Raw genomic sequence first — 15,759 nt, 5'->3', positions numbered from 1 at the left:
TTGCTTTTGTTGTCCTATATAAGAAATCATTGCCAATTGCAGCTTTGAAGTTTTCCCCTATATTTTCTTCAAGCATTTTATGGTTTTATGGCTTACATTTAGGTCTTTGATTCATTTTTAGTTAATTTTTGTATGTGGTGTAAAGTTAGGGTCCTACTTTATTCTGTTGTGTGTAGATACTCGTATTCAGTTTCCCAGCACCATTTATCCTTTTCCCATTGTTTGGTCTTGGCACCCTCCAAGTGCCAAAGATCATGTGATCGTATATGTGAGGCTTATTTTTTAGCTGTCTATTCTGTTCTGTTGGTCTATGTGTGTTTCTTTATGCCCATATCACACTGTTTAGGGTACTGTAGCTTTGTTCAGTTGTTTTGAAATCAGGACGTTGTAAGGCCTCCAACTTTGCTCTTTTCTTTTCTTTTTTTTTGAGACAGAGCCTCAAGCTGTCACCCTGGGTAGAGTGCTGTGACATCACAGCTCACAGCAACCTCCAATTCCTGGGCTTAAGCGATTCCCTTGCCTCAGCCTCTCAAGTAGCTGGGACTACAGGCACCCGCCACAACGCCTGGCTATTTTTTTGGTTGCAGCTGTCATTGTTGTTTGGCAAGCCTGGGCTGGATTCGAACCCATCAGCTCAAGTGTATGTGGCTGGCGCCTTAGCTGCCTGAGCCACAGGCGCAGAGCCCAACTTTGCTCTTTTCAAGATTGTTTTGGCAATTCAGGTTCCCTAAGATGTCACATGAATTGTAGAAAGTTTTTTTTTTTTTTTATTTCTGAAAGAAATATTATTGGAATATTGGAATATTGACAGATTACATTGAATTTGTAGATTTTGGGTAGTATGGACATTTTAACAATATTGACTCTTAGTTTATGGACATAGATTCTTTTAATTTATGAACATAGTTTTTTCCATTTATTTCTGTCTTAAATTGCTTTCAACAGTGTTTTGTAGTTATCAGTGCATAGGTCTTTTGCCTCCCTGGTTAAATTTCTGCCTGAAGTATTTTATTCTTTTTGGGATTGTTTTCTTAATTTCCTTTTTTGTAGTTCTCATTGTTAGTATAGAGAAATGCAACTGATTTTTATGTGTTGATTTAGTCACAGATCTTTGAGAGTCTCAAAGCTATAGAAGAATACAAATAGTGTCTTTCTCTCTTACATACATACCCTATACCCACAATTTCCAAGGATCAAATATCCTCTCAAGTTTGTCCAGACTTCCTGGGTTGAGGTTTATTGTTTATTTGAGAGTGGGGGTTGTATTTTTTAAATCACTTAAGAATAATTAGTTCAATCATGAAGTTTTTTCCATAAATTGCAATAAATAAGGAATGGATTCACTTAAATAAACAAATAATACTCAAAAAGAAGGGAAAGCTCAGCATTTTCTGAAGATCCAATCCCAAACTTATCCTGTGCACATTTCTCTTCTTCCGTCTTGGACACTGGTCCTTCTTCACAGTACCAGTTTGTAATGACCTTTAAATACAGTTGCTTAATCTCCAGCCTCCCCTTCTCCCTCCCAGTACCTTTTCTCTGCCACAGGAGCTCTAATTGTCTTTGTCTACAACCAGCCAACATGTCTGTCACTCTAGGTCATAACACATATTATATCTGCCATCAGAGTGGCCGTGAGTCGTATCTTTTTTTCTTACCTTGCCCCCTTTCCATCAAGTGACATGAATATCATGCATATTGATTATGTATTATCTATCCATTTTTATCACCCCCCACTAACTATTTCTGTGGATCTGTGATATTCCAGTGATGCTGATGGTATTTTCCTTTTCACTTACCTATCAGCTCCAGATACCTACCTGGTTGATATCTGTTGTTTGTTGGGACCTTCTTTCTGCATAGATGTATATAGACATTTTTTTCCCCCTTACATTGTTATAAGGGAGCTAGAAGTGGCCAATAGAGACTTTTTTTCAAACTTGCATTTTGTTACATAAAATTAAACTATTGTCAACATCTACCTTGAGAGCAGGAACTTTGCCCTTTAGGTTTGGAAATATACTTCCTGCATGTCTTATATTCTTCATGTATCACATAATATTACTAGTTTTTAATTAATTACGGTTGACTAGCTCCATTTAAGTACTTTTCCCTAGTTTCACTTTATTCTAAATTCACATTATGTAGGATTATAATTCTCTAATGATAACGACTTCTAGTTATCTTACTAACATTAAATTTTTAAAAATTGTTTTACCATCTTCATCATGTCTTGTTATGGTTGCCCTACATATAGTTTTAGTATTATAAGGAAAAATGAAAAGCCTTGAAAATGTCCTACTTTTAATTTAATTTTATTTTATTTTTGAGACAGAGTCTTGCTCTGTCCTCCCAGATAGACCATAGTAGCATCATCATCATAGCCCACTGCAACCTCAAACTCTACATAAGCCATCCTTCTGGCTCAGGCTCCCAAGTAGCTGGGAGTACAGGTGTGAGACCCAATTTGTACCTACCATTTTGTTCTCAGTGATTTTGCATAAAACTTTTCATACAGCTCATCCACAAATAGTGTATTTCAAATGGTGTTTTGTTGATTCTTATAGGAACTTACAAGAGATTTACTCATAGAAGGAGCAGTATTTTTATGAAATTGTGATTAGGTTCTTAAAGCAACACATGAAAATGTATTTTAACCCAAACTATGACTGAAGTATTCTAGTTTTCTGAAGTAAAATAGTAGAACACATTAGAAACTAGTAAAATAAGTTGGTGTTTATCTTTAGTGCTATTCTTCAGGGGATAATAAGTAGATTTGAATATGGGATGGTTAATAATAAATATTCTGAGGAAGAATCTTAGATACATTTAAAACCTTTGAAAATGGGTCTGCTTCTTTGAAGGTTGTCACCAACTTTTTTTTTTCACTCCCACTGTCAGTCACTAATAGTTTTTTCTTTTTTTTTTTTTTTTGTTGAGACAGAGTCTCACTTTATGGCCCTCGGTAGAGTGCCGTGGCCTCACACAGCTCACAGCAACCTCCAACTCCTGGGCTTAAGTGATTCTCTTGCCTCAGCCTCCCGAGTAGCTGGGACTACAGGCGCTCGCCACAACGCCCGGCTATTTTTTTGTTGCAGTTTGGCCGGGGCCGGGTTTGAACCTGCCACCCCCGGTATATGGGGCCGGCGCCCTACTGACTGAGCCACAGGTGCCGCCCCACTAATAGTTTTTTCACATGACCTGATAGAGAGAGGACTGAATAAGAAAGATTATATTAGGTGGAATTAATTTATGAGCATTGAAGACAGAGCAATCACTGTAACATTTGCCATCTTCTGTTCCTGTTCATTTCTTTTGACTTCTACGTACATGCATTTGCAGTTCTGTGCTGTCCAGTCTTGAGTACTACAAATTAGCGTTAAGAGTAGTATGCAGTACCTAGTAGTGTGCTAACTTAGTGGTGTGCTAACTTAGACTGAGTACAGCAGTCTGTACCTGCATTTACAAACTTCAGCTTAAACAGTTAAAATATCAATAAATTGAGTCTTCATTACATGTAGTATGTTGTCTGCAGATTGATTACTTTGATATTTTAATTTAAATTGTAGATAGTTTTCCAACTGAGGAGAATCTTTAATTTGGCCCCAGTTACTTATAATTGCTTTATTTCATTTTTATTTTAAATTATGAGTATAACTTTTTCTCTGTGGTTAAGCTGTTTCATATAAACTCTAGAAAGAGTATTAAGTACTCTAGAAAGAGTATTAAGATAATTAAAATTTGTATATATAACTTGTCATGATTATCTTAAATAGCTCTCTGAAATATTTTTGCTCAATTATTGCTACTAAAATTATTTGTAAATTCATTATAACAATATATTTAAAGATTCTAATGGCAAGAGAAAACTTCATTTTAATGATTTAGACTTTTTTTCTCCAGAGTCAGATTAGTCAATGTAACAATGCCCTGGAGAACTCTGAAGAGCTACTGGAATATGCAACAAGATCATTAGATATAAAGGAACCTGAAGAATTTTCAAAGGTACAACATTAGTTGCATTAATACATTTAAAAAGGGAAGTAATGTAAATAAGGTGTTTTCCTCTTTGTTTAGGTATTTCTAATATTAAAGGCTTGGGGTTTCTTGATAAATAAAATCAAGAAACTGTTTATTCATTGCAAAGCAAACACTTAGGAGTATGTATCTTTGAGGTTAAGAAGAAACTATTTAATTTTTTCTTTGGGGTTAAGAAGAAACTATTTAATTCCAAAGCAAACACTTAGGAGTGTGTATCTTTGGGGTTAAGAAGAAACTATTTAATTTTTCTTTAATATTCATTTCAGATGAGTTAGGTTACTTTCTTTGTCAGTTACATCACTGATGGTTATTTGGTAATTTGGTTTAAAAGTACTTGTATACTTGAATTGAGTCATGCATTTGTTACAAACATTTCATGACTAAGGAATGAAGATTGATACTGCTATTAACGTATTTAAAAATCATTTTGGACCAGGTGTGGTGCCTTATACCTGTAATTCTAGCACTCTGCGAGGCTTAGGCAGGAGGATTGCTTGAGGCCAGGAGTTTGAGATTAGCCTGAGCAAGACCAAGACCATGTCTTTCCAAAAAATAGAAAAATTAGCCACCCATGGTGGTGTGTACTTATACTTGCAGCTACTTGGGAGGTTCAGACAGTTCACTTGAGCCCAGGAGTTTGAGATTGCAGTGAGCTATGATGGTGCCATTGCACACTACATAGGGTGCTAGCAAAAGGTGTCTAAGTCATCAAAAAAAAAAAAAAAGTTGGGCAACACCTGTGGCTCAAAAAGGAGTAGGGCGCGAGTTCCATATACTGGAGGTGGCAGGTTCAAACCTGGCCTCGGCCAAAAACTGCAAAAAAAAAAAAAGTTATTTCTTTCTGTGAGCTGATGGGGAAACAACAGTTTATGCATATAAACACTGCTATTTTATGAAATTAATTACTGAACACAAATGTCCTATTGCTTAGCTTAAGTAATTGAATATTTATTAAAATATGAAAATGTAGATTCATGTTTAAGGGGTATGTTTAGAATAAAAATATGAAGAGTAGAGCAAGAAGCTTGCTAATGTTTTAACTTAGATTTTGATGTTTAAGAGGTTGTGAATTCTAAATTCTAATTCTTATTTTAAATGACATTGTTATAAGTGATTACCAATCATTAAATCAAAATTCAGAAAAAAATGGTGTGAAAAGAATGAGAAATTAAACTATATAATTAGCAAAATATTACTAAATAGTTACCATGATGAGATTTGACTTTGATGTTACTAGGTTGTCTTTGTGGACTATGTAGTGAGCCTCATTATTGTTATAAAGGTGACTTTATGATCCCTTTGTGTCTAGTTACTGTTTTCATTTTATGACTTTTCTGTGAACTTGAAGGTAGAAAATTCCTTGAGAATGTAACATTTATCAACTTACATCTTTGCATTTTAAAATTAATTAAACCTTAAACATTGATTTCTTCTTTTAACAAAATGAATCAAAACAAAACTTCTTTTACTATAAACCAGTGCACTAACTGATTCTTACATTTAGAGGTGGATTCTAAAGAAGTTTACCTTTGTGCTTAGTTGGACTGACTATATAAAGGATTTACGAAGGAAATGGATCATACTTTAAAGAACATTAAAAGTATAATATGTCACTCATCCAGAGGCATCTGAAACATAGCTAAGAAACATGGAGAAAGCAAAAGATGTCTAAGTCATCAAAATTGGTGTCATAGAGTTCATGGACAAGAGTTAATAGCCTCTATTCAAGATAGTTTCTGGCAATCTGTTGACTATTAATTTGTACTTTGTTTTAGTTTTGTTTGTTTTTTTTTAGTTTGTTTTTTTTTTTTCTGTTTCCTAGTTGTCAACAGATTCTCCTTCTGGTGGAGTAGGGCAGTTGTTAATAAGAGGTATAGTCATAGCAGCAAGAATTAAAAGCTGTCAGCCTAGGGGCGGTGCCTGTGGCTCAGTGGGTAGGGTGCCAGCCCCATATACTGAGGGTGGCAGGTTCAAAACCGGCCCCGGCCAAACTGCAACAAAAAGATAGCTGGGTATTGTGGTGGGCGCCTGTAGTCCTAGTTACTTGGGAAGCTGAGGCAAGAGAATCGCGTAAGCTCAGGCGTTGGAGGTTGCTGTGAGCTGTGTGACGCCACAGCACTCTACTGAGGGCAATAAGGTGAGACTCTGCCTCTACAAAAAAAAAAAAAAAAATTGCTGACAGCCTGAGAGTATAGAAGAAAACAGGAAAACTATAAAATATGATACAAATACTCAAAAATAACTTGAATTCATTTGTATTTAGGTAGGATTCTGATTTAAATAGGGACTGATACTTGGAAAAACTGTGATAAAATTTTATTTCTCCCAAGTTTCTCTTCCTATTGATATTTTCAGAGTTCTTCTCTTCTTCCAAATGGTGCCCTTTTTTCTTTCTCGGTCTTTTGTTTTTTTCCAGCTTTGTTTTCATAAACACTTTTTCCAACAGATTATAAATTGGAAAACTGATAAATCATATTGTAGTTTAACTATATTTTCTTAATATGTCACTTTATCTTACTATTTTGATTTTGTCTTCTAGCACTTTACGGTAGTACTTAGTAGGTTAAACTATTTAGAGATGTGGTGAAATGAATTGCAGTCATGTGTTGTTTAACAACAGGAATACACACTAAGAAAGGTGTCATGGTGATTTTGTTATTGTGCAATCATACAGTGTATTTACGTAAACCTAGATGGTATAGCCTCCTACAGACCTAAGCTATTGGTATAATCCAGTGGTTCTCAACCTGTGGGTTGCGACCCTTCTGGACTGTATTAAAGGTTCATGGCATGAGGAAGGTTGAGAACCACTGGTATAACCTGTTGCTCCCAGGTTCCTCACCTTTTACTGTATGGCTACTGTAGGTAACTGTAATACAATACTATTTGTGTATCTAAATATAGAAAAGATATAGTAAAATTATGGTATAAGCTTATGGGACCACCGTATGTGCTGTCCATTGTTGAATGAAATGTACTTACATGGCAGATGACTATTTTTCAGTGTTTCCTAGCCAGAAGTCTGAGATTATCCTTCAAGAAAAATGCTTAACATTTGAGAGCTGCTTGTAGTTATTTTCTTGGTATGTCCAAATAGTATCCACATAATGATTTTATTCCAAATTCAATTTCCTAGCATGACTACAGGCCTGCTTTAAACACCAAACTACTGAAAGAATAGGGCTAGATAACTTTGAAGATTAAGTATTAGACTAGCAGTAGATTGTTAGGTATCTGGAATGAGAAATTCTTCTAAGGTATACTGTTGTGCATATCACATATTAAAATGCTTAAATAAGATTATGAATAGCTCTTGGGAACCAAAAAATAGCATATTTCAAAATCTAGGCACTATGCCTTTTCATATTTCATTATCTTCAAAAGGAGTATTTTAAGTTTTAATATTTAAATTACCATGTTGGAGTACCCCAGCATTAGAACTCATTATGAAACTGTATGATTTACCAGCATTATGCAATGTGAAAGTGAGGAAGTAAGATGGGAAAGGATTTCAGAGCATACCTTAATAATTTTTTTAAAGTGGTAGAAATTTGATTGATAGTAAATATAAGCAGAAGGAGTAATTAAATATAAGTAAATAAATGTATGAAGAAGAGTAAATATAAGCAGAAGGATTTGTGGGGTGTTGGCTACTTATAAGGAACTCCAGATCTGGGGTCCAGATCATTGCCTTTATTCCTCACAAGTAGCAAACACCCTACAAATGAGGATTCTCTCTTAATAGCTGGCCTCTAGGATACTACTTGGATCCTTTACCAAAATTGTATTCCGGTTCCCACTCTGAATTTAGATCATGAATTCATCTTATGAAAAGATCTGGGTCAGTGGAACAATTTCCAAGTCAGTATAATTAACCATCAGTCTTGCTGCACATAATCCAGTTATCAGATTAGAAGGAAAAGAATGATTTCCTATCTATGGGTGCCAATTGTGGAGTAAAGAGTACAGAGTAAGGTTAAAGGAGAATAGTGTCTTCTGCATTTGATCTCAGATGAAAAGGGAGAATGAATTTAGTGTATTTCCACTTGGACTCTCAGTAATTCACCATTGGAGAGTTGTCTAGCAGGTGTTGGGCTCTGACCACTGGGAGGGGAGAATAAGGAGATGGGTCAGGTGGAAGCTCTCTTAGTACTTCAAAGGAGCAGAAATTTTAGAAGAAGCTCCTTCTCTGGGCAAAAGTCAGGAATGCTGGAAAGAAAGGGGAGGGCCTTCAACAAAAGCATGAATCTTTCAGTTTTGAATAGAGTTTAAAAACAAACCTAAATGTTCATTAAGCATGGCTCAACCTGAGGTTTTCCCCCTTTATTTCATTTGTGGGTGTTTATGTCTGACAGAAATGCAGTCTCCTGTTATACAAATGTGCTTAGTCATAAAGCAGATGTATGTACTACTGTATTTCATAATTACTTACCATGGTTTTCTTTCAAATAACCATGCTTTTGAAAAGCTTTTTAATAAACAGACAAATATATGTATACAAATTAAAAACTTCAAATTTATGGAATCAGTTGGTACACAATTTGGTTTTCTTCAAAGACTGGTATTTTTGCCTAAAGGAAAATAATATTTGAGGCTATCTTTCTCAAAAAGAGAGAAATAATGATATTAAGATGAAATATAGAAAAAATAAGATGCTTAATATTCAAAGTGCTTGATAAATTTATAGAAGAAAGTAATTATTATATCTACTTATTAGAGCTTAAAAACAAGAGGTTGAGAGAAGATCTGTTTTTTTTTTTTTGGCCAGGGCTGGGTTTGAACCCACCACCTCTGGTATATGGGGCCAGTGCCCTACTCTTTGAGCCACAGGAGCTGCCCCCAAAGATCTGATTTAATTTCTTTATATTTAATTGTCAGTTACTAAGAACTCTTGGTGATTACTTCTGCATTATACTCTTACTACAATTCTACTTAAGGAAGTTTGGGTTCAGGTGCCAGATTCCTATGACTGATAAAGGATCAGAATTGTAGGGTTTATTTTAAAAATTAACTTAGAGCTGGACGAAGGGAATGAGAGACTGAGATGGAGGAAGGGGATAGGAGGGAGGAAAGAAGAAGGGCAAGGGGGAAAGGGAGAGAAGGAAGGGAAGGAAGACATGAAGGAGCTATGTCTGATGCAGAGAAATGAAGCGTTGGCAAAAAAGATTTCAATAGAAGATCTAAGTAGTGATGTTGAGCAAAGTAATGTGACTGATGCATTCCAATAAAATAAGTTATAAATAATATTAATTTATAATAAAATTATAAATAATATAATCATAACCTAAAAATAAGTCTAAGCATTCACTGAGGCTTCTTTATAACTCACTAAGTGAAATTATGTAGATGCAAATAAATGTTTTGGCAACAGAGCAGTGGTAAATCCTGGGATGGTTGGTACTTATTAAACAGATGGCTAATTGACAAAACTCAACACTTTGAAACTGAAACATAGAGGCATCAAGTGATACAGTGAGAGCTTTCTGCTTTGGAAGAAGGAATTACAGAAAAAAATTGTTTCCGATTTAAGACAATTTCTTTAAATTGGGCCCAACTTTTTATTTTTATTTTTTTATTAAATTATAGCTGTGTAATATTAATGCAATCATGGGGTATAATGTGCTGGTTTTATATACATTCTACATTTAGTAAATTTCACATGTACCCTTGTAAGTTGCCCTGTAGGTGTAGTCCCACCAATTACTCTCCCTTCAGTTATCCTCCCCCCTCTTCTCCCCTCCCTCTCTACTTTCCCCATATTCTTGGGCTATAAATGGTTTATAGCTTTCATATGATATGTATAAAAATTTGGTTTTCTTCAAAGACTGGTATTTTTGCCTAAAGGAAAATAATATTTGAGGCTATCTTTCTCAAAAAGAGAGAAAGCTATAAATTGGTTTTGAAAGCTATATGAAAGCTCTAAATTGGTTTCATAGTAGGGCTGAGTACATTGGATACTTTATCTTCCATTCTTGAGATACTTTGCCAAGAAGAATATGTTCCAGCTCCATCCATGTAAACATGAAAGAGGTAAAGTTTTTATCTTTCTTTAAGGCTGCATAAAATTCCATGGTGTACATATACCACAATTTATTAATCCATTTGTAGGTTGATGGGCCCTTGGGCTTCTTCCATGACTTAGCAATTATGAGTTGGACTGCAATAACCATTCTGGTACAAATATCTTTGTTATTTGTGATTTTTGGTCTTCTGGATATATACCTAGTGGGCCCCAACTTTTAGAAAAAATATTTTTAGAATTTGAGACTTTTTCTTCTTATCATAGGACAGAATACCTTCTTCAATTCCTATGTTTATACAAGTTATACAAGATAAAATCTGAACCTAAATGAAAGAGAAGCCACAGAGTTTTCAGTTTTACCAACTGGGTGAATACATGGGACAGCAGTTTTTCCTAGTTCACTATTTGGCTTTTCATCAGTTCCTTTCACAGTTTTTCACAAACAGCATGGTATATGATGTGATACTGTGAAAACTTCGTATGCACACATACACGTGTACACACTCACACACAAGTGGCACCTTACTAAATTTAGTAACATTAGACACAAAATTGAATCAGCAGTTGATTTAAAAAAACAACAGTGTTGGGCGGCGCCTGTGGCTCAGTCGGTGGGGCGCCGGCCCCATATACCGAGGGTGACGGGTTCAAACCCAGCCCTGGCCAAACTGCAACCAAAAAATAGCCGGGTGTTGTGGCGGGCGCCTGTAGTCCCAGCTACTCGGGAGGCTGAGGCAAGAGAATCGCGTAAGCCCAGGAGTTGGAGGTTGCTGTGAGCTGTGTGAGGGCACTCTACCGAGGGCCATAAAGTGAGACTCTGTCTCTACAAAAAACAAACAAACAAAAAAAACCAACAGTGTTCTTCATATCATTGGGTTTTGTGAGAGCAACTGTTAACATTTGTGAAACTCAAAAACCAATAATGAAATAGGACAAAGCTAATAAGAGACTGAATACTGATAAAAAGATATTGGATAATATGACTTCTAACAATGGGCAAGTTTCCTAATGCTAAATTCCAAAATTAGATAAACTTACCCAGGTATGGTCAGCAGGGACTATTTCAGGTAACCGTAGGGAGAGGGATACCTCTTTTTTATTTACTTTATTTATTGTTTTTATTTTATTACCATTTTTCATTTATCTTCAGAAAACCATATGCTCACAGGATGGTGGTTCTCTTTTAATGAAAATTGTGGTACAGAGGGAAATAACAAATACATGTTCTCTGTGGGCAAGCAAGCTACCAGAAAAAGTGGAAGGAGCTGAGCTACTCATTTCTTTTTTTTTTTTTTTTGTAGAGACAGAGTCTCACTGTACCGCCCTCGGGTAGAGTGCCGTGGCGTCACACGGCTCACAGCAACCTCTAACTCCTGGGCTTACGCGGATTCTCTTGCCTCAGCCTCCTGAGCAGCTGGGACTACAGGCGCCCGCCACAACGCCCGGCTATTTTTCTGTTGCAGTTTGGCCGGGGCTGGGTTTGAACCCGCCACCCTCGGCATATGGGGCCGGCGCCCTACTCGCTGAGCCACAGGCGCCGCCCAGAGCTCCTCATTTCTATAATGGTTTCTCCTTTCATACTCGTAATCAGATAAGTCATATCATTTCCCCAGGAGAAATGAGGGAATAGAGAGACTCAGACAGTAATGTTTTTTTTTTTTTTTTTTTTTGGTAGAGACAGAGTCTCACTGTACAGCCCTTGGTAGAGTGCCGTGGCGTCGCACGGCTCACAGCAACCTCCAGCTCCTGGGCTTAACGCGATTCTCTCGCCTCAGCCTCCCCAAGCAGCTGGGACTACAGGCTCCCGCCACAACGCCCGGCTATTTTTTTGTTGCAGTTTGGCCGGGGCTGAGGCCTGAACCCATCACTCTCGGTATATGGGGCCGGCGCCCTACTCACTGAGCCACAGGCGCCACCCATCAGACAGTAATGTTAATGGTACTTTTGTATGTAAAGAAACATCAGATGAAGAGAAAAGTGTTTTCTTCCTCTCCTTTAACATTTATATTAAAATCTTTATTTTGTAATTCTAGTTATAATGACAGTAATCAAAAAAATTAAGTTTTTTTGCCTTACACAAAGTAGATTCATGCCTTAAGGAAGACATAGTTGAAGTTTGCTATAGAATGTGGACTGTGGAAAGGATTTTTAGAAACATTAAGGACCAAAATCCTTCAATACGGGAATAGAATGATTAATATATAAGGTCACTGAATTGCTTTATGGTAGTGCTGGAACTATATAACATGCTGATCTCTTAAACCTCAAGTCTGTCCTTTCAAATAGAGGGATACTCTGACCAAAGTATTTTTGGTTGTCCATAGCAAGTAGGAACAATGTTAGAACTGAAGATGAGAGGCCACAGAGCATTGCTATATACTCATAAATGTCATTAGCATTCGATTAAATTTGATAATCACTAAGTATTACTGTGTCCCACGCATTATGGTAGGCACTGGAGATAGAGTGTCAAGCAAAACAGCTGTATCTACATCACAGGTAGATTGTTACTGTACTGGTTAGTATAGGGAAAAAAATCTGTTTGCATATATTGTATGTAAGTTTTAAAAGGACAACAGTTTTCGTGTGTGTTTTTTATTATTTTTCTATGACTGTACAGCACCAACTAATAGCTGTGCCCCTTTCCTAAACTTGTATTGCATTTTCCTCAAAAAAGAAAAACACATATGTATAATAGGTTTAAGTTGGCAGTTTCTGTGGAATCATTAAAGGGAAAGACCCTATTGGTAGAGGTATTTGGTGTTTCCTGGCCTGAATTTCCGCCATCATGATTTTGTTTGGAGTAATGGTTTGTAAAACTGTGGCCTAGCTTTATTTGTTAACAGGCAAGCTCTCAGAATTGCTTGCTCATTAAAGGCATATATAGAAAACATAGAACAACCATTATGAAGTAGTTACGAGGTCTCTGAAGAAAAATTAGAGAGCAGATTTGCCATGAACAAGAAAACCATCAGAATACATAGAAATGTATGTTCCATGAAGGAGATTGATTGTTTTAATTGAAGAGTATCAGACTGAATGAAAGTGAAGGTGTGTTTTGATGATCTTAAGGTAAGAAAAACATAGTCACCTGTAATTAGTTCAAAGTATTAAATTTTCATCCTGAAAAGGTGATTTATATGGGATAGAATTTTCTACTGTAGTTCTAACATTCCATTATGAAAGCTTGTATGATACAACTACACAAATTTCATGTAATTTATGTTTTGGTGAATATGAACTAATCTATTGCAGGGTTTATATCCTAACTTTTCTTGCATGTCACTGCCATTGAAACTTGCATGAAAAGTACTAACTGCCTTCTTTCTCTTCTCCCTGATTTGCTGCAAGGCTGCCAGACAGATCAAGGATAGGTATGGTATAAAACCTACATTATTATTTAAGTATCGATGTTGACGTCAGAAATGAAATTCAGGAACCAGTTTTTTTATTAGAATCTTGTTGGTTAAAATAAAAATACTTAATCATCAACTACAAAATAAAGAAAATGTATTCTGTGTATCCTCTTGGAATAACCATTATATCAATGAGATTTTTTAAAAACATAATTGTGGATAATTATGAACTTCAGAAGAATTTCATTTCTGGTATAAATAATGCAGTTAGTTTTACTTTTAGAACAGTTCTTAATTAGTTGAAGTAGTAGAGAGGAAATTATTTAAAATAATTTAAAAGTATACCTGGAATGCATGTTTTGTTGTTCTTAAACTTAAGTAAACGAGTCTTACTTTTTGAGAAGTCACAGCATTTTGAATGGTGCTCAGGATCCAAAGTTCTCCTACTTCACTGCCGTCCTGTTTAACACCTTTGTATTCTCATTTCATCCTGTGTTCCTGGTGCCATCTCTTTCTATTTCTAATGCCACTGCTATCTAGTTAATAAACTATAGAAAGAAAAGTTAAAGAAAATTATTAAAGGTTTTGGCTTAAAAGTTTTTTCTCATTAGTGAAGCCAGGATTGAAAAAGGAAATAGTTCCAGCTAAAGGAGTTGCTGGCAACATTGGTACTGTGTTCACATAGAAGGATTGGTTTTGATCTGCCTGTCCAGTCACTGAGCATTGTCTGTAGTAAGAGAATAAAAATTTTTCCTCTAAGGATTTTGAGATTCTCTGAAAGGCATAGTTCATCAAAGTACCACTCTGAATCCTAGCTTAAATTATTCTTCATCAGATAATTCATAAAAATATTCATTATGGATTGTGTGAAAATCAAAGTCTTACTGTTAATCTTGGTTGAAAATTTAAATTCTGGTTTTCTTTTTTATTTGACTAGAGGCAGAATTCACATGGTAGTCATAGTGTTCTTAGCACAAATATTTTTATATGTACATTTTATATAAAATGGTAGTTAAAGATGTGGATCATTCTTATAAAACCTGGATGTAGAAAGCAGATTATGAGAGTTTGAAGATGAAAAATGTTGGCTGAAGAATGGATGCTAGAGAGGTCAGTTTTTTGATGTGGTAGATTTGGGTTGTAGCTGCTCACTTCAATATGAGTGATCCATCTTCCACCTGGCTAGATTATATTCCATGTGTAGCTATGTGTTGACTACATCCTGCTCTGGTTCCTGATTTTCTAGGTTAGAAATCACTTCTTAATCATGCTTTTGGTTGTCCAGAGACCTTGTGAAAGACTTGCAAAATCTCCCCCTTCTTTCAAGATTATATAGAATCTGTGCTTTCTAGAGTCTTGTCCTTAATCCTGACTTCTTTCTCTTTGTCCAGATTTGTTTTGTCAGAATTTTGACCAGTTTTCATGGCTGAATTCTCCCCTGAAGCTAGGCTTCTTTGCCTCCTCTTCTAAACCAACCTAATGACTTAATTTCATCAGTGTTCAGGTGATCTCAGGAGTTAGGATTCAGGCAAATTCCATTTTTTTTGTTTCGTTCAAAGCCTACATTTTATTTTTGACTTCACAAAATTTTTACTTTTTATTGAGGGACATTTCTGAATCTAGGCTTAATTTTTTTTGACTTGATTTTTAGCTTGATAATGTCCAAGTTTTTCTGATATAGTTTCTAGGTACTCCTAAAAAGTGAGCTTTGAGGATTTCATCATTGCCATTTCTCATATAAAAATAATTTAAACATATAGTCATAATAAAATAATTACTTTCACCAAGCAAAGAAAGGATTATTCTCTTACAAAAGGGCAGAAATGGGTTTTAATGGGAAGCGTATAACATATTTGAGCAAGGAATCAAATATAAAAAATGAAAGTGCCAGGCGGCACCTGTGGCTCAGTGAGTAGGGCGCTGGCCCCATATACTGAAGGTGGCAGGTTCAAACCCGGCTCCTGCCAAACTGCAGCAACAACAAAAAATAGCCGGGCATCATGGTGGGTGTCTGTAGTCCCAGCTACTTGGGAAGCTGAGGCAAAAAAATCACCTAAGCCTAAGAGCTAGAGGTTGCTGTGAGCTGTGATGCCATAGCACTCTACCGAGATCAACAACAAAGTGAAACTCTGTCTCTAAAAAAAAAAAAAAATGAGGGTGGCGCCTGTGGCTCAGTGACTAGGGCGTCGGCCCCATATACCAAGGGTGGCAGGTTCAAAACCGGCCCCAGGCAAACTGCAACAAAAAAATAGCTGGGCGTTGTGGCAGGCACCTGTAGTCCCAGCTCCTTGAGAGGCTGAGGCAAGAGAATCACCTAAGCCCAGGAGTTGGAGGTTGCTG

At 36.2% G+C, this 15,759-nt stretch overlaps 1 protein-coding gene across 1 annotated transcript in view; it reads left to right on the top strand.

The window, feature by feature from the left end:
• Positions 1-15,759, top strand: part of FSD1L (fibronectin type III and SPRY domain containing 1 like) — a 95,668-nt gene that overhangs the window by 24,806 nt on the left and 55,103 nt on the right. Inside the window, exons 5-6 of the mRNA XM_053566935.1 lie at positions 3,904-4,005; positions 13,415-13,437. Of these exons, the coding sequence (XP_053422910.1) occupies positions 3,904-4,005; positions 13,415-13,437 (125 nt within the window). The remainder of the gene's footprint in view (positions 1-3,903; positions 4,006-13,414; positions 13,438-15,759) is intronic.

Source organism: Nycticebus coucang, chromosome 2, assembly GCF_027406575.1.
Source record: "Nycticebus coucang isolate mNycCou1 chromosome 2, mNycCou1.pri, whole genome shotgun sequence".
Classification (NCBI taxonomy): domain Eukaryota; kingdom Metazoa; phylum Chordata; class Mammalia; order Primates; family Lorisidae; genus Nycticebus; species Nycticebus coucang.
This window is presented reverse-complemented; position numbering and strand designations above follow the sequence as displayed.